The sequence below is a fragment of the Bos mutus genome, chromosome 6 (assembly GCF_027580195.1).
Source record: "Bos mutus isolate GX-2022 chromosome 6, NWIPB_WYAK_1.1, whole genome shotgun sequence".
Taxonomy (NCBI): Eukaryota; Metazoa; Chordata; class Mammalia; order Artiodactyla; family Bovidae; genus Bos; species Bos mutus.
The window spans coordinates 103,991,798-104,014,544 of NC_091622.1; the positions used below are offsets into that span (position 1 = coordinate 103,991,798).

At 55.7% G+C, this 22,747-nt stretch overlaps 1 protein-coding gene across 1 annotated transcript; it reads right to left on the bottom strand.

Moving 5' to 3' along the window:
* Nucleotides 1-3,608: 3,608 nt before the first annotated feature.
* On the bottom strand, nt 3,609-7,876 carry MSX1 (msh homeobox 1). The gene is made up of 2 exons (XM_005893202.3): nt 7,186-7,876; nt 3,609-4,795 (listed from the first exon to the last, which is right to left on the bottom strand). The coding sequence occupies exons 1-2, from the start codon at nt 7,652-7,654 to the stop codon at nt 4,353-4,355; spliced, it is 912 nt and encodes a 303-aa protein (XP_005893264.1). The 5' UTR covers nt 7,655-7,876; the 3' UTR covers nt 3,609-4,352.
* Nucleotides 7,877-22,747: the final 14,871 nt, after the last annotated feature.

The window sequence follows — 22,747 nt, forward strand, 5'->3', positions numbered from 1 at the left end:
GGAAATCCCAGAGTCTGGAGTGGGGAGCACGCCGGGGTGCCCTGGAGGATGGACCAGGGGCGGAGGGAAGGTTAAGGTGTTTCCCCGGGCGGCCAGCGGCGGGGCTGGGGAAGTGTCCCTGCCCGGCCGCGGTGTGAGCGGCTGAGAGGGGCGGGGACGGAGCCGGGGAGGCCGCACGGCCCCGGGGGCTCGGCCAGGCCGGCGCCAGCCGCCAAGTTGAAAGGCGGCCGCGGCCTCTCCTTGCTGCTTCCCATTGCGCCCCCGAGGGCTCCAGGCGGGGCGCCTGCCGAGGCCGGGCCGGCCTCTCCTCCGCGCCGGGGGTCACTCAGGGGCAGTGGTCGGTGCGCGGCCCGGACCAGCCTCATGGGCTGTGGGACTCGCACTCAAGGCTCCGGCCTCGTGCTTCGTAAATGTCTTCACTGAGTCTCCTGAGCTAGCTGGGCCTTCCGCCGCGGGTCAGAGAGCGGAGAAGGGAACCCTCGCACCAGGCGGTCTTAGCGCGCGCTCTCCAGCCCCTCTCCAGCCTCGCAGAGTCCCTGACCGCCCAGGCCCCGCCGACCTGCAACCACAGCTAGGAGCGTCCCAGGTCCCCTGCCGCCCGGTAATCTCAGTTCACTGGCTTCCGCGCCATGGGCTTTGGTCTCGCCGGAGCGGTCAGAAGCGGAGTTTTTGCTGACCGAGACTTATGTCTCCTCCCCAACACAACGAAAACGCCTTCACAGACATTGTGCAGGGCAGGTGAGGTGTCCCTCCTGATCCCCAAGGGTCAGGGCTAGAAGGAGTTAAATTCGGAGAGCCAGGGCCCGAGTTCTGAGGGGCGGGCTTTCCCAGACCCAAATTGCTGGCCCGGCACTGTGGGACCCTCAACGAAAGGGAGCCGGGCAGTACCGGAAAAGCGTGGATCCCCGAGTGGAATCTGTGTTCGGAATCCCTGCTCTCCCCTTTATTGGCTGTGTGACCTTGAAAAAACCGCGTAACCTCTCTGGATCCTTGTTTTAAAAAACAAAAAATCTTAATTTATTGGGAAGCGTAGAGAAGGTGGTGCCCTCCGGAACTTCAGCACACAGTAGGCTGCATTAAGCGCTGGCTCCTCCTTCATCACAACCTCTAAACGAGGTAGGTGGCGACTCCGTTGTGATTGATCCCAAGTTTCCTGCCCGGGAAGGAAATTGATCCGTAGAGGACCGGACGCGGGAACCCCAGCCCACTCTGTCCTCACTTGATAAACAAGCAACTGCGTTCCAAGGGTTGGGCTGGACGGGAGGCAGTGCCCCCACCTCGCCTCGAATTCCCGCCGGACCCAGCTGAATCTGTCTCAGGTCCTCACCCCAGAGCAGAGCACCCTCCTGATCCAGCAACCATTTATTGAGCACCTTATGTGTGCACGCCCTATCGAGGGAGGAAATCCAGAAACAAAAAGCGGTGCAAAGAAGGGGCTGAACGAAAGAAAACAAAAATGGGGAAAACTGGGGACATAGGAGTGAAAGGAAACAGAGACCCAAGGCCCACAGCAGGGCTGGGGCGCGCGCGCAGGCGGGCGCGGGCGGGGGTCGCAGGGCGGCGGTCGGTTCCAAACAAGCAGAGGCTCTGAGTGGGGGATGGGGGCGCGCCCGCCTCGCCTGCAGCTACCGCCAGGCTGGAGCCTCTGCGCGTCTGCCGAGCTCGAGCCGTTGCTCATTACTGCAATTATGTAGCTCTAAGTTTGCCTCGACCCTAAATTGCCAAGTTTCGAGGAGCCAGGAGGCCGGTGAGCTCGGGCCGCGGGAGACACCCGATCCCGCCCTGCCATTCCCCTCTCCCACACGCGTGGAAAACATTCCGGTGTGGCCGACGCACCGTGAGCTGAGAAGATTCAAATCTGCTCGACATAACCGGGGCGCCCTCCCGCGCAGTAGCTCGTTAACACGTCCCCAAAATCCCGGGGACAAGGGAAGGATTCCCAGGCCCATTTCGCAGATGAGGAAACTGAGGAATAGAGTGATCTTCCCTACGCAGAGTCAGGCAGCGGACATCAACCAACGGGTTTCTCTGACTTAAAGTTTAGTACAAACCCCCAGTATAGGAGAGTGGCCGGGGGAGTTTCAGAAAGGAACTCAGATTTGTGGAAGCCCGGGTGTCCCGCGCGAGGTCACTCGGGATGTTGAGTTTATACGGGGGGTAAACATTCTTTCCGTGTCTGCAAGAAATAGTGATGCACCTAAGCGCTTTTAAGGGGCCGCGTGGGCGCCGGAGTCTGAGACATTTTTAAATATCACTCCCCTCTCTTGGGGATGAAGAGGACCAATTCGGGCCATGCTTGTTGACCCAGAGGCCGGAGACCACCACCCCCACCCCCGACTGCCTGATCATTGGAACTTTCTTTTCTTAGGGAAGGGAGTGGTGACAAGTTCGACTGTAGCCCCATCCGCGGGACAGAGCCTTTGTCAGAGCTACGTAGATCGAAGGATCCAGGATGCAGGGTACCTCGGAACTCGCCGGCACCAGCTGAGAGCCCGCCCTGGGTGGCTGCGAACCACCCCGAGCTCTCTTGGAATTCCGAGGCCAACCTCCGCCTGGGGCTAGAAACCGCGTGGTGAGCCCCAGGTTTCCTCCCCACACCATAGCCGGTCTCTTATCTGCAGAGATGTCTACCCTCCCCGTGTCCAACGTCAGGTACTTCGGGTTCTGACAGCCCTTGGTCTCCTGGCTTCCTCCTCGAAAAGGCCGCCCGGGGCTGCCCTGTCTTGAAATTTGGAGACGCCCCCACAGCCGGACAGAGGTGGAGGTGAGCGGGGAGCCCTGATCTGGTGAGAATTAAGTCAGGGCCCCCAACTCGAAGGAGAACAGAGCGGCTCCTGGAACATAGTAGGCTTTATTTACTAGAGATCCTTTTCTGCCTTCTACATGCTAGCAAAATTGCCCCCGGAAGGCTAAACTTGGCGCTTGTTCAAATATATTCTCCTGGTAGCCTGAATATAACCTACTATATGAAAGAAAAACCCAGTTTGTAGGCAAGCCTCATGCAAAGGACACCCCACGGCGCTTAGTGTATGGCTGCCCTGCGTTTTCAGCAAACAATTTTTAAAGGGGTCGTAATAGGGAGTGTGAAGGCACTCACATTCTGGCAGCCTCAAAATTAGTTCCTCAAACTGCGTCTACACTGGCCACAGCGGCAGGTGATTTAAGAGAAGGGAAACGATGCCTCTCCATCCCCCACCTGGCCTCCTGTGGGAAAAACAGGTTTGCGGGGGTGGGAATTGTCTGGATTAGCTGTCTGCAGTCATCAAACCATTTGGGTGATTCTCTTTGTTTTCATAGACGGGTTAAAAGGGGAGAGAAAAGAAAAGACTCGGTTATGGGTCGCCTGAACAAGTGTCGATTTCAGCTTAAAGTGAATTGGAAAATTGAGCCTAATTATCCAAGGTAATTGCTTCAATTCTCCACTTGACTTTGCTAAGGCAGATCTGTCCTGTGTGTTCAAAAAGGCAACCCCTCTGTCCCTGAATATTGTTGTCACCTTTGAAAAGTTGCTGTTACCAACTACCACCAAACTGAAAAGCAACCAAACCTGAAGAGATGGCAAGGAGTAAAATTAAGACTAAACGAATGAGATAATTTCTTGTAGCTTAAAATTAATTTATTTAACAAATATAGCTATAATATAAATGATAATAAAATTTCAAATATACAGTATATTACAACAATCCCTTCCAAAGGGAATCTTGAGAGCCACCCAAATGTACTGTTAAATAGAAACAGAAGTTTTTAATTTTTATTTTACAATTTCTTTCTGGTACTGGTAAGAGAGAGGTCCCTTCAACCTACCTTTGTCACGCATCTGTGTATCACTCCCCCCCCAAAAAAAACCAAATGTTTTACTGTTGAAGTTCTTTTAAAGTTTTCTGTTGGCAAGACCCAGGATCTGCCTCTCCTGCAAAGTTCTTCTCTTTCTCCCCAACTGTTCTCATTTCCAAAATCTTCAAACATGAATTTTCTCTGTGCTTTTTCCTGCCAGGTGTTAGGACAGGAGGCAGCCACGCAGGAGGCACGGCCTCTAGATCTGGTCCAACCACTAACTCTGCTGGGGACTGTGGATACCTTTGGAAACCTCTCTGTCCTCAGTTCCCCCATCTGTAACTCGAAGGGATAGATCTAGCTTCTAGAAGAGCGTCATGGGGCCCTCCCAGCCACTTTGGGGGAGGGAATCAGACTTCAGAGAGTTTACTCCGGTAGCAACGGAGGACAAACCAGAGCAGTGTGGGGGTTAAAGAGAAGGTGCCAGGCGGTGCTGAACAGGGGAGCACCTCGTGGGAAGGCTCCTGTTGCTTGCTGGAGGGATCGGCTGGCACCCTAGGTAGGCAACCCTGGGCCTTCTATGTCAGGTGGTACATGCTGTAGCCCACGTGGGCTGTGTAGAGTCCCACGGGCGCCACGGGCAGCGCGGCGCGCTGGAAAGGGCCAGAGGCCCCGTAGAGCGAGGCGCCCGCGGCGGCTGCTACGGCGGCAGGGCCTCCCAGTGGGAAGGAGAGGCCGAAGGCTGCGGGGGGCAACATGGGTTTAGCGGCCATCTTCAGCTTCTCCAGCTCGGCCTCCTGCAGTCTCTTGGCCTTGGCGCGGCGGTTCTGAAACCAGATCTTCACCTGCGTCTCGGTGAGGCTGAGCGAACTGGAGAACTCGGCGCGCTCGGCGATGGACAGGTACTGCTTCTGGCGGAACTTGCGCTCCAGCGCCAGCAGCTGGGCGGTGGTGAAGGGCGTCCGCGGCTTGCGGTTGGTCTTGTGCTTGCGCAGGGTGCAGGCCGGAGGGCTCAGCCGCCCTGAGGGGCCGAAAGAGAGAGAAATGCAGAGGGTTAAGAAAGTGGAGCGCCATCCGCCCCGAAGTGGGAATAATAATAACAACGCCCGCTATTCATTTGCGTCGAGCACTTCGGCGCCAGGCGCCCTCCTGGAGCGGCACTTGGAAAATGTCTTCTCCAGCTCCCACCGCCGGCCCACAGGGTAGACGTTCTTGTCTACCTTTTGCAAATGAGGAAACGAAGCTTCCAGGTAAAGCTCAGCCGTGTTCAAAGCCAGATATAATTGGGAAGAGGTAAACAGCCCTTAAATCTAAGTGGCTGCTTAGGAAGGCTTTCTCCCACCACCACTCAGGTTGGGACGGGTGGATATTAACAGGACAAGAAATGCGCAGAAAGAGGCCCTGCACCCGAGATCATATTTAATTTTAGGCGTTGGCTAAACATTTATCATCTGTGCCCACTAAGTGCTCAGCGCCTGGGGATACGCCGTTCTGTGGCTGAAAATCCGTATCTCCCAATCCCACACTCTTATAACAGTGTGGTCCATGGGGTCGCAAAGAGTCGGGCAGGACTTAGTGCCTATTCTAAGCTCGGGCCTCGCTGACCAGAGGTGGAGCAACCCCGGATGTCACACCATAGCCGAATCTCAAATATAAAAATGTGCCACAGTCTGGGGCTTGCTTTTAACGGGGCTTTTTCTTATGATTGTTCCAATTGTGTTTTAGGCCTGTTCCACACCCAGCTCCTTGGCCTCTGGTGTCTCTCATATGTGTGCCTGTTATGGGCAGAATGCAATGGCTTCTCCTCGACCAGTGCTCCAGTCCACAGAGATCAACGCTGCTGGTGCCCAGCTGCCTTTTTACTTATGGCTTCAAAATATACCCTCAAGGATGGGCGGTGAGAACACCTTGGCAGAGGGCTCACGCGGCCCTGGACAGGGTCGGCTGGGCGAGTCAACGCCTGCCACACCCAGCAGCTGCCGCCTAGTTAAAAACGTGGAACACAATTATTCCCAGGACAACAGAGATCACCCCGACTTTGGGTCAGAACCCAGGCCTGAAAAGAATTCTTAAGTCCTGGAAGGGACGCTTTGCCTACGCAGCAGCTTCACTGGGGGAGAAATGAATTCAAATCTAGAGAATGTTTTCACCAGACGGGTTTTGCCTAATTATGCAATTTTCTTTTTGGAATGCTTTAAAAAAAAAAAAAAAAAGATGATCCTCTGGGCTCTCAGGCCACCAGGATGTGAGTCAAACGAAAACTGGTGCTAACATCCCCCCTTCTTCCCTGGTCGAGACCATTGGGAGTCCGGGAAGCAGTTGGCCCCCGACTCGTTTTCCGCCGGGCCACCCGAGGGGCGGGCGCCGAGGGAAACGTCACACCCTTCGGTAGTTAACAGCCCAGCGCTAGGCCACCTTCTCCGGCCATTAGGCCCAGGGAGGGGCTAGCCTTTCAAAGACGTTTAATCCCCCGATAAAAATCATTCCTCAGCATCACGCCATTGAATTCGGGTTGCTATTATGCCGCACCAAATAATCGGAGGAAACGAGGAAAACTTGGGAATTTCCCGTGCTCCTGAAATATCTCCGAGTGTGTTCGCTGGGCAGAGAAGCCCGGTGGCCCGCGAGGCCTCGGAACGACCCCGAAGGGGTCTTTGGCGGCTGGAGTCCGCTTGCACCACCCAGCCCGAGACATTTGGGAGCTCCAGATCATGTTGGAGGGGGCGCCTCCCACTAATTGACTTGGTGCCCCGCCCCCTCCACTGGAACCTGAGCGCTTCGCCTCCTCCCCCTACATGATCCATCCACCCTGAGCACCAAGTATCCACCTGAAACACGAAGGGGGCGGGGGAGGGGGGATTTTGCAAGAGCTTCGAAAACACAGTGGGCAAAGAAATACTCTGGTGGGTGGACGTGGAGAAGGGGAGGGGGGCGCACTAGGCTTCCACGATGAGAAAGTGAAACTCTGCTCTGGAAAGATGTCCCGCACTCTTCGAACCCACCCGTTGGGGTAACGGCGAAGTAACAGGGCTTAGGCTCTGACAGAGGAGCCAGTCGAGACTCCTGGGGTCGTTTGGTGGGGGCCCGAGGAGATGGTGCCCAGACACCCGTGTCCTACAAGTGAACTCCTACCCGCAGCGTCGCCTGGACAAGGCGAGAAGCCCGAGAAGGTGGACCGAGAGCTGGGCCTGGGCCAGGCCTCGAACCCTCTTCCTGGGTGGGAGTGGGGAGAGGCGTCGACGCCCCCCCGCCCCGTGCTCCGCGACCACTCATCTACAGCACCGGTTCCAGGTACCCGGCCGCAGGTACGCAGACGCCGGAGACAAACAGGCGCCGGAGCGCGGCCTGGCGCCCTCGGGTCCCACAACCCCGCCGGCCCCCTCCCCCGCAGCCTGGGTTCTGGCTACTTACTGGACGGGGGCGGGGAGAAGCGGGGATTCTGCATCCACGGGGTCCTCTCGGGTTTCTCGGGGCTCTCGGCTTTGACGAGCGCATCTTCTGGCAGTTTGAGGAGTCCTCCCACCGAGAAATGGCCGAGCGGTCGCGGCGAGGACGGCGCATCCGGGGCGCCCAACGACCCCGGCCGGGCACCTAGAGGCTGCGCGGAGCCGCCCGCCGCCTGTGCGCCCTCCGAGGCCGCCAGGACGCTGTCCTTCGCCCCGGGCTTCCTGTGATCGGCCATGAGCGCCTCCACGCTGAAGGGCAGGAGCGAAGGGGACACTTTGGGCTTGGCCCCCTCCTCGTCTGCGCCCATAGCGGCCGCCGTGGCCGCGGTGGTGCTGGGGGTCTGGCCTCCGCCGCCCCCCGCCGGCTTGCCGAAGGCGGAGTCCTCCACTTTGACACCGAGTGGCAAAGAAGTCATGTCAGCAGCCGGGGCCATGCAGAGCCGGGCCACCCCTCCAGCCGCAGCTCCGGCCAGCCGCCGGGCATGAGCTTCGGGCGTGCTGGGAGCGCGGTCGGCCTCTGGGAGCGTCCGGGGCCCTGGCCGGGCGGGCTCTACCGCGCGCGCCTCCCGCCCCTTCCCAGAAGGCCAGCTCCGGCGCTCCGGGCCTGGTTATCCGCTGGCGCCGCCGCGCAGGCGGAGTTCTCGGGCTCACCAGCCGGCTCCGGGTCGGGCCGCCGCTCCCCAGAGAACTTGTTAATAAGGCGAGGCCAGCGCGGCGGCGGCCAATCAGCGCGCGAGGGGGAGGGTCCGGCGCGATCCATTGGGCCCCGCTCGGGCGGACTTGCCCCGAGGCGCGCTGGGCCTCGGGGCGCGTGGGGCTGGGCCCAGGCCCCAGGAGGGCAGAGGAGGGGAGTGGGCGCCGGAAAAACTTTCCTCCAAGCTACAGCCCGTGCCGCCTGTCCCTGTGTGGGTCCCCCTGGGTCTCTTATTTTTTTGTGTTCCTGGGGGACTTCCCCTTGTGCTTTATGCTACTCTTCTGCTCTACCCCCTTCCTCCCTTTGCCTTATCTCCCTTCTTTCCAACTTCTCCCTTTTTTTCTCTATTCCTTTCCTGTTTCTCTCCTGCCTCCCCCTTACCTTTCTGTTGTGTCAGCTGCTGGTGTGTGTTTCTCCCTAGTGGATAGTAGAGGATGGTTCCCCTCCTTACCACGGTAATTGGAGTTGAAGTCATTTCTTGTATATTCTTTTTATAGTTAAAAAAAAAAAAACCTGCAGGCTTATCTATTATAGTAGAAAGACATAACATTAATGTATTCTGTAAACACCTTCATTTTCTTCTGTTTCAATCTTCAAAACTTTACCTCTGCGTGTAAGTGGGCCTTTGTCTTAGAAGTGCTGGACTGAAGTTTGCCTAAGAAGCCACTTTGGCGTGGTGCTACGGATGTTAAGAATAAGATTGCATTATATTATCTGGAATGCATAATCGAGTTTCTCGCTGTGAACTTTAGGGGCGGGGGTGGGGTGGGATTACAACACCTATACTGGCTACCGGCTGGGGGAAGGCCGGTCATTTTGATAAAGAAGTTACTGAATATAAAACCAACAGAAACGACCCCAAAACACTAACCTGGCCTTAATGTGACCTCGATCGCGTGTCCGCAGAAACAATGATAATTCTCCATCTCTGGATCTGATCTTGGGGGGTTAGGGAGGTGTGGTGGTACATTTGGGAGAGAGGGCGAAGAAATGAGGACACTCCCAGGGACGGATCCTCCACGCTGGGTATGAGAACTTTTATGCTGCCAATTTCGGAGGAAACGTGATTTTTATTTTTGCTGTTTAAAAAAAGAGGGGAACATGAGTTGGGGGGGGCGGTGTGCGGAGACGTAAGATCTACACAAACTCGGATCGTGGCTCCGCTATTTTCTGCGCCTCCTCTTTATGGCCTCTTATCCCGGGGCCCAGGCCGGCGGCTCCCCGGGAGCTGGCGGCGGTGATTGGCGGCTCACCGGCACCGGCCATTGATGGCTGCGGGGTTCTAATCTCCAGGAAACACAAGGGGCTGCTGTGGCCATTTAGGGGTAATTATCCGACCGCGGAGGGACAGCGAATTCCCTCGCCTTTTAACTGGGCGCAATAAAAGCTGTAGATTAGGGGCGTCCAGATTAAGGAAAATGAATTACTAGAGCGGGAACTTTATTACCTGGACGGCGTCCGGGGTCTGGCGGAAGAGGTCGGGATGCAAACGCCGGGGAGATTGGCAGCCTCGCAGAAGTCCGCAGGCTCCACGACGTTTAAGGCCTGGGGCGGGTTAGGGAATATCCTCGCATCTGTGAAATTCACGCCGCCTCTGCAGACCTCCTGCACTCCCAAGCCCTGGGCAGGGTTTAGGGCCTCCAGCTCGCGTCTGGCCCAGCTGGAGGCGCGGCGCACCGTTGCGGCCTCTCTAAAGACAGGGGACCCCTGGGGGAGACAGGAGAATAGAGTCCTTCTTCCAGGCCAGGAAACCTAGGCCCCAGAGGTTTGCTTGAGGGTTCAAGGATAAAAGGACATATACTCCCACTTTAGAACTATAGGAACTGACACTCAGCGAGGCTCCCAGTCGGGATGACCAACTTCTATCACCCGCATTTCCAATTAAACTCTCCCTAGGACAACAGGCACGTGGGAATCTTATTCTGCATTAGGGTTCAAGAGGGAGAGACAACCGAGGCCCCTAAGTTGTTTAGGTCAACCTTTTCAAATTGATCAGTGCGACTTTCTGTTGGGACTTGCTTTTGTTCCGCCCTTGGCTCCCATCTCAACAAGTTTGGCTTCCAGATCACTTTGAGAATCTACTATATCTCAGAACTTTCTCACTAGAAAATGCACACCAGCAAAAACAACTTCAAAGGAGGACCCCCTTGGAGTCCGCCAGATAAGACCACCACCACCACCACCACCACCACCCCCTGCTTTAGGGCTTTAGGGCGGACCTGGGGCTCGAACCCCGAAAGTGCAGGCGCGAGGCGCAGAGGGGGCTCAAAACTGTGTCTGGCCGGCGCAGCCAGTCCAGGCCAGGCCGCGGACCGGACGGCCGGGCGGCGGGAGAAGGGCCGCATCGCTAATTGCGGGGATAAACAATCTGTCACGATCCCTCAGCGCGCCTAATAGGCAGACGAGGATGTTGTTTTTAGGCGCCAGCGGCGGCCCGATCAAAGGCAGCAGCCGGCGCAGGGGCCCTTGAAGTCGCGCGCCCCCGCCTCCTGGGAGCAAACTGCCTGCACCCGCAGCCCAGGGCCCTGCCGCCGGCCCCTGGGTTTCGCGAGCCCGGCCCGAACCCCAGGGCCTCTTTTTTTTAGGTTCGGACTGGGTTCGTGTCTCCTCTGGCACGGAAACGGCGGGAAGGATGTCTGCGGAGGAAAAGGGGTGCAGAGCCGTGGATTCCATGTGGAATCCGTGCTCGAAATCGCGCCGGGATCTTCCACCGATCCGCCCCTGGGCTGCGGGGTAGCGGAAACGATGCCCACAGTCTCAGAGAAGGGACTTTGAGAAAAGGAACAAAATATCTGTCTCCCGGGGCGTGTGGTTCCCGAGGAAGGAAGGGCACACGTTGGGGGCAGTGAGAGAGCGCCTTCTCTGCGTTGATTTTTTGTCTGGGCCTTTTCGGATTTCCCGGTTGGCGGTTTCCAAGAGCTGACAGGGCCGGGGGGCTGCGCCTGTTATCTCGCCGCCAGCACTAGCCCCCAGGCGCTTCTACTGCCTGCATTTCTCGGCGTGGCCGCGGCAGCCCAGAAAGCCGGGCTGTAATTCATGCCTGGCAAGGGCAGGGCTGGCTCGCCGCAGATAAAGCTCGGGGACTGGCGTTCGGCTTCCATGCTGTCGCACTCCGCTCCCCTCCCTTCCAGCCTCGCTCCTTCTCCCCTTGTTCCCGGATATCTTAAAGCACTCCCCGCGCCCCAGATGGGAGCACCTCCGCGTTTCGGATCCTAAAGACGGCTTGTCCTGCAGCCACTCTCTGGGCAACTGGTGGTGGTGGTGCTCTTCCCCTTTCTCTCCCTCAATACCCCCCCCCCCCCACGCCTATTTTATAGGACTGTGTGGCGGCCGAGGAAAAGTGGTGTTTTTAGCACACACACACCCCCCCCCCGCCCCCGCCTCCTTGTGGGCAAAGATTCCTTTGGCGAGGCATCCCGTCTTAGAGACCGCCGTCTTTATCTGGGTGTTGGCGCGGCGGGTTCGAAGAGCCCGCAGCAAGATCCCTCACTTCTGGCATTCGTTGTCACCTCCGTCGGGTTTTTGTTTATGCCCCCTCCCCCGTTTCCCAATGCATTTTGTGGCCTCGACCCAGGAGTCCCGCGTGCATTTTTTAAAAATGTGCAGCTCAGTGGGATCCCCCGGCAATTAGCGAGCCCCAAACAGTCCTCTTTAATAGAATGAATGTGCTATGAAAACCGATTACCCGGAACGATTTATTTTGGTGGGAATTCACCAATCTTCAGGAGGGCGATGGAGGGGGACGGGGGTGGGGGTATTTTGTCATGGGGATGGAGGCGGGTTGACAAGTAGACAGGAAGCCCGACCAGGGGACCCCCCAACCTGCGGAGGGGGGCCTCCCGACCCCAGTTCTCCCGCCTATTGGCCTCTGTCTCCTAGAAGTGAGCGGCTGGGAGTCAGATGTTTGGGAAACTGGGAGTCACTGATGGAATCCTTTGGGAAGAGTTACAGCTTTCCAGAGAAAGACACTGGAGAGCTCAGAACTCCAGGGAATCTTCAGCTATTGCCTGAATATCCGCAGCACAGATGCGGAGCAAAAAAAGCTTTCTGCTTGCCTGGGACCTGGACAGAACTTACGCCTTTTAAGAGTTTTGGTGCCCTTTTTAATTCGAAGTAAAAAAAAAAAAAACTGGTTGTAAAAAATATTTTCTTCTTCTTGCTATTCCTCCGCTTAAGCGGGCCCCACTTGTGCAGTGGAACTGCCCAAGTGCAGTGCATTTTACCCGGCGCCAGAGAGAAATCGACAAGTCCGACTCCCTGCTTCTTCCCCTTCCCGCCCTTCCATCCCCTCCCCCTTGCTTCTTTCCCCCAGATCGGGCCTGGGCTTCCTTGTGTCTTTAAATTCGGAAGAGGGTGAGGGGTGTAGATCTGCGGGGGAGAGAGTGGGCCCCCCTTTCAAATGGCCCAAATTAATGTGATCGCGACATGAGGGTGCACTTGGGGAAGATGAAAGCGGAGGCCGGCCGGCTCCTCCTAGAGCTCTATAATTATAGATAATATATCCCATTTCAAAGCAATTAGACCAATCAGGCGTAACGAACCACTTTGCTGCCGATGAATAACAAAGGCGCACGGTTATTTAAGCCCAGAGATGTCAGGCAGACCCCGAGGCTCCAGGGGCCGACCAAACATCTTCCATCCTGGCTCTTCCACCCTGGGCTAAAGAAGGTTCGCCCTTCCCGCCCCCTCTAACCCCCACCTCCAGGCTTTCCACCGAGGGCCCCATCTCAGTTCCAGCAGGGGCCTGGAGGGGCAGGGGGTTGGAAGAAGTGGAAGGAAAGGAATTGACTTTTTTTGAGCTGGGTGTCAGGACTCTTGTCAGAGGTTTCACAAACTTTATCCGATTTAATCCTCTTTACTTTGGGAGATAGGTATTATTATAGGCTTTCCCACTATTTCCAGATGAGAGAATAGAATCAGAGAGGCTAAGTATCTTGCCCAGGGTCACACAGCTAGGTAGTAGTGGCGCCAGGATCTGGACACGGGTGGGTCTGAGCCCCGAATCCACTCTTCACTCTGTGGCAGTCTCTCTCAGGGAGCTTTCAAAAGAGGAGATGCTCTAAAACCCAGAGGGTGCTGTTAGGACTTGATGACGCTGCCTCCCTCAATCCGAGAAATGGGTTTTGGTCCATCACTACACTTCTCTCCTGCGGCCCACCGCCTTCTAGAATTTTGAAAACTGTCCAGTTTTCCCATGAATTTATTAAATGTAGAGAATCTCAGGTCTTTCAGAAAAAAGACATCTGGGCTGCTAGCTGATACACCAACCAAAGGCCGAGGACTTTTTTTTTTTTTTTTCCTGAGCCTCGATTTGTCGGATTTAAAATGGGTACTCTGTTCCTCAGTTCAGATAACGCTGTTGGCCCTCCGGAAGACGCCACACCGCGGGACTCCACCGCACTGTGGCAGGTTCCCAGCGCTTTGAGCACATCTGAGGCATCCGGGATGGGCTGGGGGGTCTGGAGCCTTCCTCAGGGCTTGCCATTTCCTCTCCTGCAGGAGGACGTGGGATGGCATGGGCGGCCCTGCCCCTCGAATGGAAGGTAGCCCAAGGTACCTTCCAGGTGGGGAACCTCATATTTCACCCCCAGCTCGACCACGGGGAAAAGAGACTGAACGGGGAAACCAGACCAGGGCGGAGATGGGCAGGAACAGTCATCAATAGACACATGAAAAAAAGACAGCCACGGGGATGGCGGAGGATAACAGCCCTGGATACAGCGATGCCGAGAAGCCGAAGAACCTCTGCCATCCGGGGACTCTTGAAGGACCTAAATATGAAGTGGAATGGAAGGCGAGTTTGGGATGCCTAGGAAGGCCAGCGCTGACACGGGAAAAGAGAGCAGTCGAAGGTGGGGCGGGGCGGGGACGGCTCAGGGAATGTCCTCCGAAGTGCGGCGGACACCCCACCGTGGCTGGGCCGAGCGCGCGCGGGCCAGGAGGGGTCCCCGGGACTTGAGAGGAACAGCGGGGATGAGGGTTTTGGGTGGGGCTAGGTAGTCTTGGAGGCCCCTGGGCCCCCTTCTCACCGCGATTCCCACCTCCCCTCCTCTTTTTCTTGGGTCCCTGACTTTTCCTTCTCTGCGTCCTCCTTCTCACCCTCCGTGTCTCTCATCTGTCTCGGAGGCGGGTCTCTGCCTCAAGCGTGTCTCTCTTGGTCTCTTCGGAGAGATGTGGAAACCTCGATCTCTTCACCCCTCTGCCGTCTCTGGGTCCTTCGGTTTCTATCACCAAGTCTCTTTCGGCCCCACTCCCCCGTTTATCCCTTCTCCGAGGTTTTTATCTTATTCTCTCGCCTCCCGCCCCGGCCCGTTTCCCATTTCTGGAGCGGCAGTTGGCACCTTCGGGAGCGGCAGGAAGCGCTCTTCCGGGCCCTGGTACTGCCCTCCCACCCCCTGCCCGAGGCTGATCGTTTCTCTTCTGAGCCTCGGTTTCCCTGTCTGGACCTTACAAGGTCTCTTCCTTCTAGGGTTCTCGAAAGGATGGAAAAGGGAGGTGGCAGAGCCGAGAAGGTGCCCAGCGTGGGCACCCAGTGGGGTCAGCAGACCTCCAAGGTATCGCTCAGAGTCCTTCACCCCCAGCGTCCCAGGATTGACAGTGGAAACACGGAGCAAATGGAAACACAGAGCACGCTGGGGAGGGCGCGGGAGTGGCCGGGGAACCCACCAGAACCGCCGAGAACTGGGGAGGGGAGGTTCTGTAAGGAGAAGCCCTGCTCCAAGTCCTTGACCCAGCCTGGGGCGCTTAGGCCCGACCCCAGCCATTTCCCTCCTGGCTGGCTACTCAGGACCCGACCTAAGGGCCCGGAAGGGTCCGGCCAGGCCGTCCCAGGTCTTTGCGCTCCGGCCCTAACTACCCTCCGCCTTCTGGAAAAGGCAATGACCCGCCTCTGCCCTCCACGGCTTTTACGCCTTTGCTATCCTTGGACCTCGCTTTCCTTGCCGATGAGCACGAAGCAGGGCTGCTCCGTGATTTAAAATGAGTTGGGCGCTGCCTTCCTGGGGAGGGCGGAGGGCTCTGGGAGACACAGGCGGGAAAGCCTCCAGCCTGCACTTAATCAGTGCGCTACGGAACACACACTCCATAGACAGGGAAACAGACGCAAAGAGGAGTCATTTCCCCCTGGTCTCTGAGCTAGAAACGGACAGAACTGGCACTAAAATGTAAGCTGTCCAACTCCTTTGTTTTTGTTCAGTCACGACTCTTTTTTAACCCCACGGACTGTAGCCACCGCCCCCCCCCCCCCCCTCAAGATTCCTCTGTCCATGGGATTTCCCAGGCAAAGAATACTGGAGTGGGTTGCCATTTTCTCCTCCAGGGGTTCTTCCCCACCCAGGGATGGAACTGGTGTGGCCTACATTCACAGGTGGGTTCTTTTATCCCTGAGCCATCCGGGAAGCCCAGCCCCTTACCCAGTGTTCATCCGTCCCCACCCTCAGGAAGGTCAGGAAACCCTGGACGTTCCAACTGTGCCCAGTGGCTTGAATCTCTGTGACCATCCAGAAGACCTTGTCCATTTGCGAGGACTCATTTGCAAACGGGGCTTCCCAGGTAGCTGTAGTGGTAAAGAGCCCTTTTGCCAACGCAGGTAGATGTAAGAGACCCCTGGTTCGGAAGATCCCCTGGAGGAGGGCATGGCAACCCATTCCAATACTCTTGCCTCTCCAGGCATAGACAGAGGAGCCTAGCAGGCTGCGGTCCATAGGGTCGCACAGAGTCGGACACGACTGAAGCGACTTAGCACGCACGCACTGGCGCACTCTCGCCCTGGTAGGTTCAGGGAGCGTCTGTCCTGCCTCTCCGGTGAGGGCCGGAGCAAGGGCTCTGGCACCCTGGGCCAGGCGGGGTTAGGCTGTTGAAGCCAGGCAGGCTGGAGGGACCCGCTTTTACTGAGCACCGCCTCTGAGCTAGGTGCTTTCGATGCATCATCACAGCTCCCGAGGTGGTCGTCCTCCTTCCCAGATGAGAAAAAAAAAGAGAACTGAAGTAGCACATTCTGGGCCGCGCAGCTGAGCCTGGGGACACCGGAGCTGGGAACGGTGTCACGGCGCACTTTCGCTGCACCACGCATGTAGGGACGAAGGGAAGTCTGCTGTGCCTCGCTCAGCCTCTGCAAGGGGTAGACGGGCCGTGGAGGTTGTAAATGCCCGAGGCTTTGATTCCGTTCTGCTTTCCCCCCACTGCCAGCAGGTTTCGGGTTGGAATCTCAGACCCGCAGGTTCCTGAAGCTCTTGGAAGGGGCAGGGTCACGGCTTCTTCTGGGGCCACGCCCTTCATTACACCACGCCCCCTCGCCTCGCCACGCCCCTCGCAACGCCACGCCTCTCTGGACTCCGGGCTTGCCTTGGGGCTTTGTAGCATGTTACAGAATGAATGACGACCCTCTGCCGGACCTCAATTGCTGCATCAGTGCTATGGAGACCTGAGCTCCTCTTTGCCGCCCTCCCTGAGAGTGTGTGAGAAGGATCTGAATCCAAGGAAACTGGAAAACTGAGGAGACAAATGCCAAGATGGGGAATCGTAAATTCTATTAATATTAATAATAGTTAATACAACAATGACTATTGCAAAGTACTCTTCTGAGCTCTGAGGGTGACTTAATTCTTTGAATCTTGGCAGCAACTCTATTTTTAACCCTGGTTTACGTACAGGAAGGGCTTCCCTCATAGCTCAGTTGGTAAAGAATCCGCCTGCAATGTAGGAGACCCCCACCCCCACCCAGGTTCGATTCGTGGGTTGGGAAGATCCCCCGGAGAAGGGATAGACTACTCACTCCAGTCTTCTTGGGCTTCCCTTGTGGCTCAGGTGGTAAAGAATCTCCCTAAAATGTGGGAGACCTGGGTTCTATCCTGGGTTGGGAAAATCCCCTGGAGAAGGGAAAGGCTACCCACTCCAGTATTCTGGCCTGGAGAATTTCATGGACTGTGTAGAGCATGAGGTCGCAAAGAGTCGGACACGACTGAGCTACTTGCACTTCACATAGGGGAAAGATGGAGTAAAGTAGTTTACATGAGCAAAAACGGTCTTGCTAGGTGGCTTGGTGGTGAGGAACCCATCTGCCAGTGCAGGAGACACAGGTTCGATCCCTGGGTGGGAAAGATCTCCTGGAGAAGGAAATGGTAACCCACTCCAATATGCTTGCCTGGAGAACTCCCTGGACAGAGGAGCCTGGTACAGTCCACGGAGTCGCCAAAGAGCAGAACATGACTGATTGACTAAACAACAATAGCAATGAACAAAAACTCACAAAAACAAGGTGTTCTAGGATTTCCCATGGCACCCAGGGGATTCTCAGGCCCGCCACTGCATGGATGGACCTCCCTCTGGAGACCCCTGCTCTGGACTCCCTGGTGGGGAAAGGGCAGAGCAGGCTGCAAAGCCTGGCCCATTCACAGCACTGGTGCTTCCAGCTGCCCAGCTCTGATCCCTGGGAGTGCCTCTGGGGTGGCTCCACAGAACAAGCTTGTGTGAGCCCCCAGGACTAGGACAGGGCCAGGCAAAGAGGGGACACTTCAGAGGCGAGGTGAATGGATGACCAGAAGGCAGTGTCAGATCTTCAGCATGAGCCGGGCCCTTAACCCAGAGTATCAGGCCAGACCCATTAGGGCCAGAGACCTGAGCCCTAGGCTCAAGTGTGAAAACAGTCCATCTCAGCGCTATCAAATAGTTCTTGATGGCCTTTTAAAAGAACACTCCCTGGTCAGGGAACTGGATCCCTCATGCCACAACTAAGGTCTGGTGCAGCTAAATAAATAAATACAAATTATATATATGTATGTGTGTGTATATATATATAAAGAACACTCAATTGCTGGCCCTGCCAAGTTTAAGCCTCCTTTAAACCTGAAGTTGAGTTCTCAAAATCACTGCAGATGGGGACTTCAGCCATGAAATTAAAAGACTCTTGCTCCTTGGAAAGAAAGCTATGACAAACCTAGACAGCATATTAAAAAAGAGACATCACTTTGCTAACAAAGGTCCTTATAGTCAAAGGTATGGTTTTTCTAGTGGTCATGTACAGATGTGAGAGTTGGACTATAAAGAAGATTGAGCATGGAAGAATTGATGCTTTCAAATTGTGGTGCTGGAGAAGACTCTTGAGGGTCCTTTGGACTGCAAGGAGATCAAACCAGTCAATCCTAAAGGAAATCAGTCCTGTATATTCATTGGAAGGACTGATGCTGAAGCTGAAGCTGCAATACTTTGGCCACCTGATGCAAAGAGCCAACTCATTGGAAAAAACCCTGAAGCTGGGAAAAGACTGAAGGCAGGAGAAGAGGATGACAGAGGATGAGAGGTTGGATGGCATCACCAACTCAATGGACGTGAGTCTGAGCAAACTCAGGGAGATGGTGAAGGACAGGGAGGCCTGGCGTGGTGCAGTGCATGGGGTCACAAAGAGTCGCACACTATTGAGCAACTGAACAACAGTAAGCTACCCTTCCTCTGAAGAAGCCAAGGCCCAGCGAGATCTGACAGCAGGCGCATGGTGTCACCCAGAAGGCCCTCCATGATCCAGCGGCATGCCCCTAGCCAGCTGCCTGCCTCCACCCTACAGGACCTTCCCTGGCTGCCTGTTTCTCCCTGGGTGTTCTGACACCGACTGTGCAGACTGCTGGATGTGGGGAGGATGTGACAATGCATCTTTCATCCGGAGGCTCTGCCCTTCTGGAAAAGCTTCCCGGCCTTCCCAGTAGAAGAGAAATATTCTGGACAGCCTACTCCCCAACCTTTCCTGCAGAAATGAACAAATTCTCAAAGGGCCCTTCCCCAGCTAGGGGTGCCCCCAACCCTCTTGGACTTCCCAGTCCAACCCGACCTCAAAGGGACCCTTTCCATCCGCACAGAGACCTCCTATCTGATCCAATGGTGGGTCCTGGGTCATAGCCCAATTAAGTGAAAATATATCTGGGCTTATCAGGTTCAGGCGTGGTACCCTCGGTGGTCCCCCGGCGGCCCCAGAGGGTCCCTGTCTGATTTTCCTGCTCAGACACACTTGTTTAAACAGACCCCTCTGGGCCTCCCAGTAACGAGAGCCAGCCCGAAGCCTGATTGCCAGGTAAAGGGAGGCCTGGCTCACGTGGTGAAGGGAAAGGCGAATGGGCGAGCACAGGTGGAAGCCGCCTTTGGAACCCTGAGCCATCTCTAGAAGTTTGCTCCGTGGGTTCAGCTCCCAGCTCCCTTCCAGCTTTGTGCCCTCCCCACCGCTCCTCTGCCTCCCTCCCTTTCTCATTCTGGGAGAGGATGAAATGAATAGGAATGCCTCAAGTGCTGAGATGGAGTGATCGATCTGGTGGTTTATTTCTGCCATCACAGTGACCCCAGGAGGTGACTCCTCCAAACCTGGGAGGTTCGCACTGCTGTGCCTCTTTACTAGGTGAGAAAAGCAGGGTCCCAAGAGGTACAGGGGCCTGGGTTGGCCGATATCTAGAGAGAGAATCCCTGCAAGCCCATGATCTTTGCACCCCCACGGTGCCCTGAGGACAGTTTGTAGCTGAGTCAAGGTCCTGGACAGTGTTTGCACATGCTGAGCAGAGGAGAATCAGCCAGTCCAGGTGGGAAGAAGAGGAAGGACAGAGGCAGGTGGGGGAGGAAAAGGTAGGTTGTTTAGCATTTGAAGATCGAAAAGGTGACCCTGGGGCTCTACGGCCACCCTGCCTACCCTCTGGCATTCCCAGACACTCTGGGCTTCTGGTGAGGGGAAGGCATGGGCCAGTGTGGCCTTACATGGACTCTGTTTTCCCAGCAATAATAGTCATTAAAGCTGTCTTCTCAAGCCCTCATTATCCTGTGTTTATAAACCCTTCCAGAAAAACAAAAGCCAGCCCAGCACGCCTCTCCCCGGATCATAGGCAGGCATGTCGGTTCTCCCTTCTTATTGCAGAGAGAAGTCTTCCCTGAGAGTCTAGTGATGGGGCAGTGACTTTTATAGCCTCTTGTTGCCTGTGAGAGCGTGTTGGAGACTTTCCATTTTGAAAGGCAAATTCGGAAGAATTTTCTGGACTAATGTTAAGATTTTGCCGTTACGATGCAAAGGAGGGCAGTGAGAAGGGAAGGCAGAGAAGTCAGTCATGTTGGCTCTGTGTCAAGTGCTTTAATTATCTTATCACACCCAACAACCTTTACATCCAGGCACTATTAACCCCTACATTCAACAGATGGGAAAACAGAGGAGAAAACAAGAGGCTGTGGTCCGAGGCTAGGAGTTTAGTGGACTGTTTGCTTCTGACCTCAGGCACCTGTAGGATATTCATGAAGTAATTACCACCATGAAACTTGCCAAACACCCATGGTGTACAGACTTTTCATACATGATCTTGTTTAATCCTCCTGGCTGCATGTGGTTCATGCTGTGGTCTCCATTTCCTGGGTGGCCAAAAGGGTGAGGGGTGACGTGACAGGGCAGCTTGCCCAAGGTCATTCAGCTACTGGAGGGTGAGTAAGGACTTGAACTTTGCAAAAGAGGAGGAAGTAGTCACTTTGGCAGGGGGTGCGGCGAGGGGAAGACTGTAGAGGCTGGTGAAACTAAAAGGAAAGGAAACCAATCTTTTGCCTGGCCTGCTTGCCGCCTGCCCCTCATTAAGAGCCCCCGCGATCGCACCCTCCCCACATGTGCTCTGACATCAAAGGTGAGGGAGGCAGGTTCCCTCTGCTCAGCTGGTGCATCTTAGGCAGAACAATCCCAAGCCAGAGGCTGGGTCTCTGCGAGAGCGGGTCTCCAGATCAAAGGGAGAGAGGAAGGAAGAAGAGCCCGAGGAGGAGGAGATGCAGGTTCATCAAAGTGGCTCCTCCCTCCTGCTCCGCTTGGGTTTGCTGTGCGTGTGCAAACCCCTGGGGTGGGATGGGGGTCTTCAAGCAGGAGACTTGAAGCTCAGCCTCCTCCTGGGTACTGGGGTGCTCCTGAGTGGCGACACAGGGCTTCCCAAAGAGAAGCTAAAAGGTAAAAATCAGTGCTATGGAATCCCGCCACGGCACCAGAAATCCCATCTACTCTCTTGGTACTTCACAGACTGGTTGCCACGTGCTCTTCAAGTCCGACCTGCGAGGTGGCCTTGTGGTCCCACCGGTTCTGGGAGAATGGGTCGGGTGACTTGCTGAAGGTCGCTCAGCAAAGCGACATCCCTGCCATGGGGCAGACTTTGACTTGAAGTTGTCCTTTCTGTTTGTTTCCTAGGGCAGTGTAATGAAGTATCGATACCACAGAAGGCATGGCTTAAGACAGAAATGTGTTTTCTCACGGTTCTAGAAGCCAGATCAAGGTCTTGGCAGGGCTACACTTTATCTAAGACTCTGGGTAGAATCCTTCTTTGTCTCTTTCTGGCCTCGTGGCCGCTGGCAGTCCTTGACTTCCAGCTGCATCACTCCAGTCTCTGCTCTGTCTCCTCTCTGTCTCCACACTGTCTTCCTTCTCTGTGTCCGAGTTCCTCTGTTCTTACAAGGACAGCAGTCCTATGGACGAAGTGTAACTTCATCTTGATCACTTCCTCAAAGATGCTGTTTTCAAGTAAGGTCCCCTTCACAGGGCTGGGCTGTTAGGGCTTCTTGGGAGGGGACATGTACAATCCACAGTAGGATGTGTGTGTGTCCTCCTCTGTGCCCAGGGAGCTCTCTGGTGCTGCTGGACACCTGGGCTCGGAAAGCAGTAACCCAAGAGCAGAATGATGGCAACGTGCCTTGAAGGGAACCCAGTGCCATTTTGTGCAATAGCCGAGGGGCGCCCTTAGACCCATTTTACAGATGAGGAAGTTGACGTTTGGAAAGATTCAGTAGGAAAGCCTGGATCTGAAATAGTATCGATCTGACTGGATAACCAACCACTGTCCCCAGGGATTGGGGTGGGCAGGCAAGGGTTAAGGCTGAGGCGGGGCAGGTGGGCTCAGTCCAAGCCATGCTGACTCACTGGGCCTTAATACTGCTGCTCTGGCTGCTCCCCGTGGGCCCTGTCCGTTGCCTGGGAGCTGATTAAGATGTCACAGAGGATTATGATGTCAGGTGCAAGAATCACACTCCAGGAGGGGTGACTGCTGGGCCGGGAGGGAGGTTACCCTTAGCAACGGAGACGGGACATCCATGCGGAGGAGCGGCACAGCCCAGTGGGAAGGGCAAGGGGGGTGGGGTCACGCTGTCCTGGGTGTGAATTCCAGCCCCTCGACTCTCCAGCTGGGTGACCTTGGGGAAGACACCACACCTTCCTGGGCTACCTGTTTCTCAGATGCAAGATGAGGGAGAATACTTCCATCCCCCATGTAGATCAAACGGTTGAAGAAACCCCCTGCCTCCGTAAGCCTCTGCCAAACGGCGGTCCCCAAGGAAGCCAGGCATCAGCTCTGGAGTCGGGGCTCAGGCGTGGGCAGGCTTGCCAGAGGTGGCAAAGAAATGGTGCCAAACCACCTCACTGCCAAGAGCTGAGGCTGCTTGGAAAGCACCATCACCTGGCCACGGGGAGCCCCGTCAGCAACCTTCTTTGTGTCAACCAGCGGGCGGTGAGTGGCTCTGCCCCGAAGCCTCCTAAATGTTCCGCTCAAATAATGCTGACCGCAGCACGTAGTCACTGCCTGTTCACTTGTTGCTTTCGCTGTTTGGCCCTGAACCCTGTTTCTTTAGAAGCCAGCATAGTGCCAAACAAATGTTTGAATAAATGAAGGGCAAAAGGAAGGTGTTTTCTCAACTTCCCTTTGTATTCCTTGGAAAAAAATTTCTCCTGTCTTTGAGAAAGAAATATTCCTCCTCCTCTGCAAAGCCATGCTGCCCCAGCGTCCTTAATTCTAGTCCTCTTATTTCCTCAAGTCTTGACTTTTATTCATCCACTCACTCATTTAGCACTCAGCTGATC

Coding starts and splice junctions, on each gene's coding strand:
- MSX1 (XM_005893202.3), bottom strand. CDS start 7,654: ATGGCCCCGGCTGCTGACATGACTTCTTTGCCACTCGGTGTCAAAGTG. Junction 4,796..7,185: donor CTTCTCCCCGCCCCCGTCCA/GTAAGTAGCCAG, acceptor TCGGCCCCTCAG/GGCGGCTGAGCCCTCCGGCC.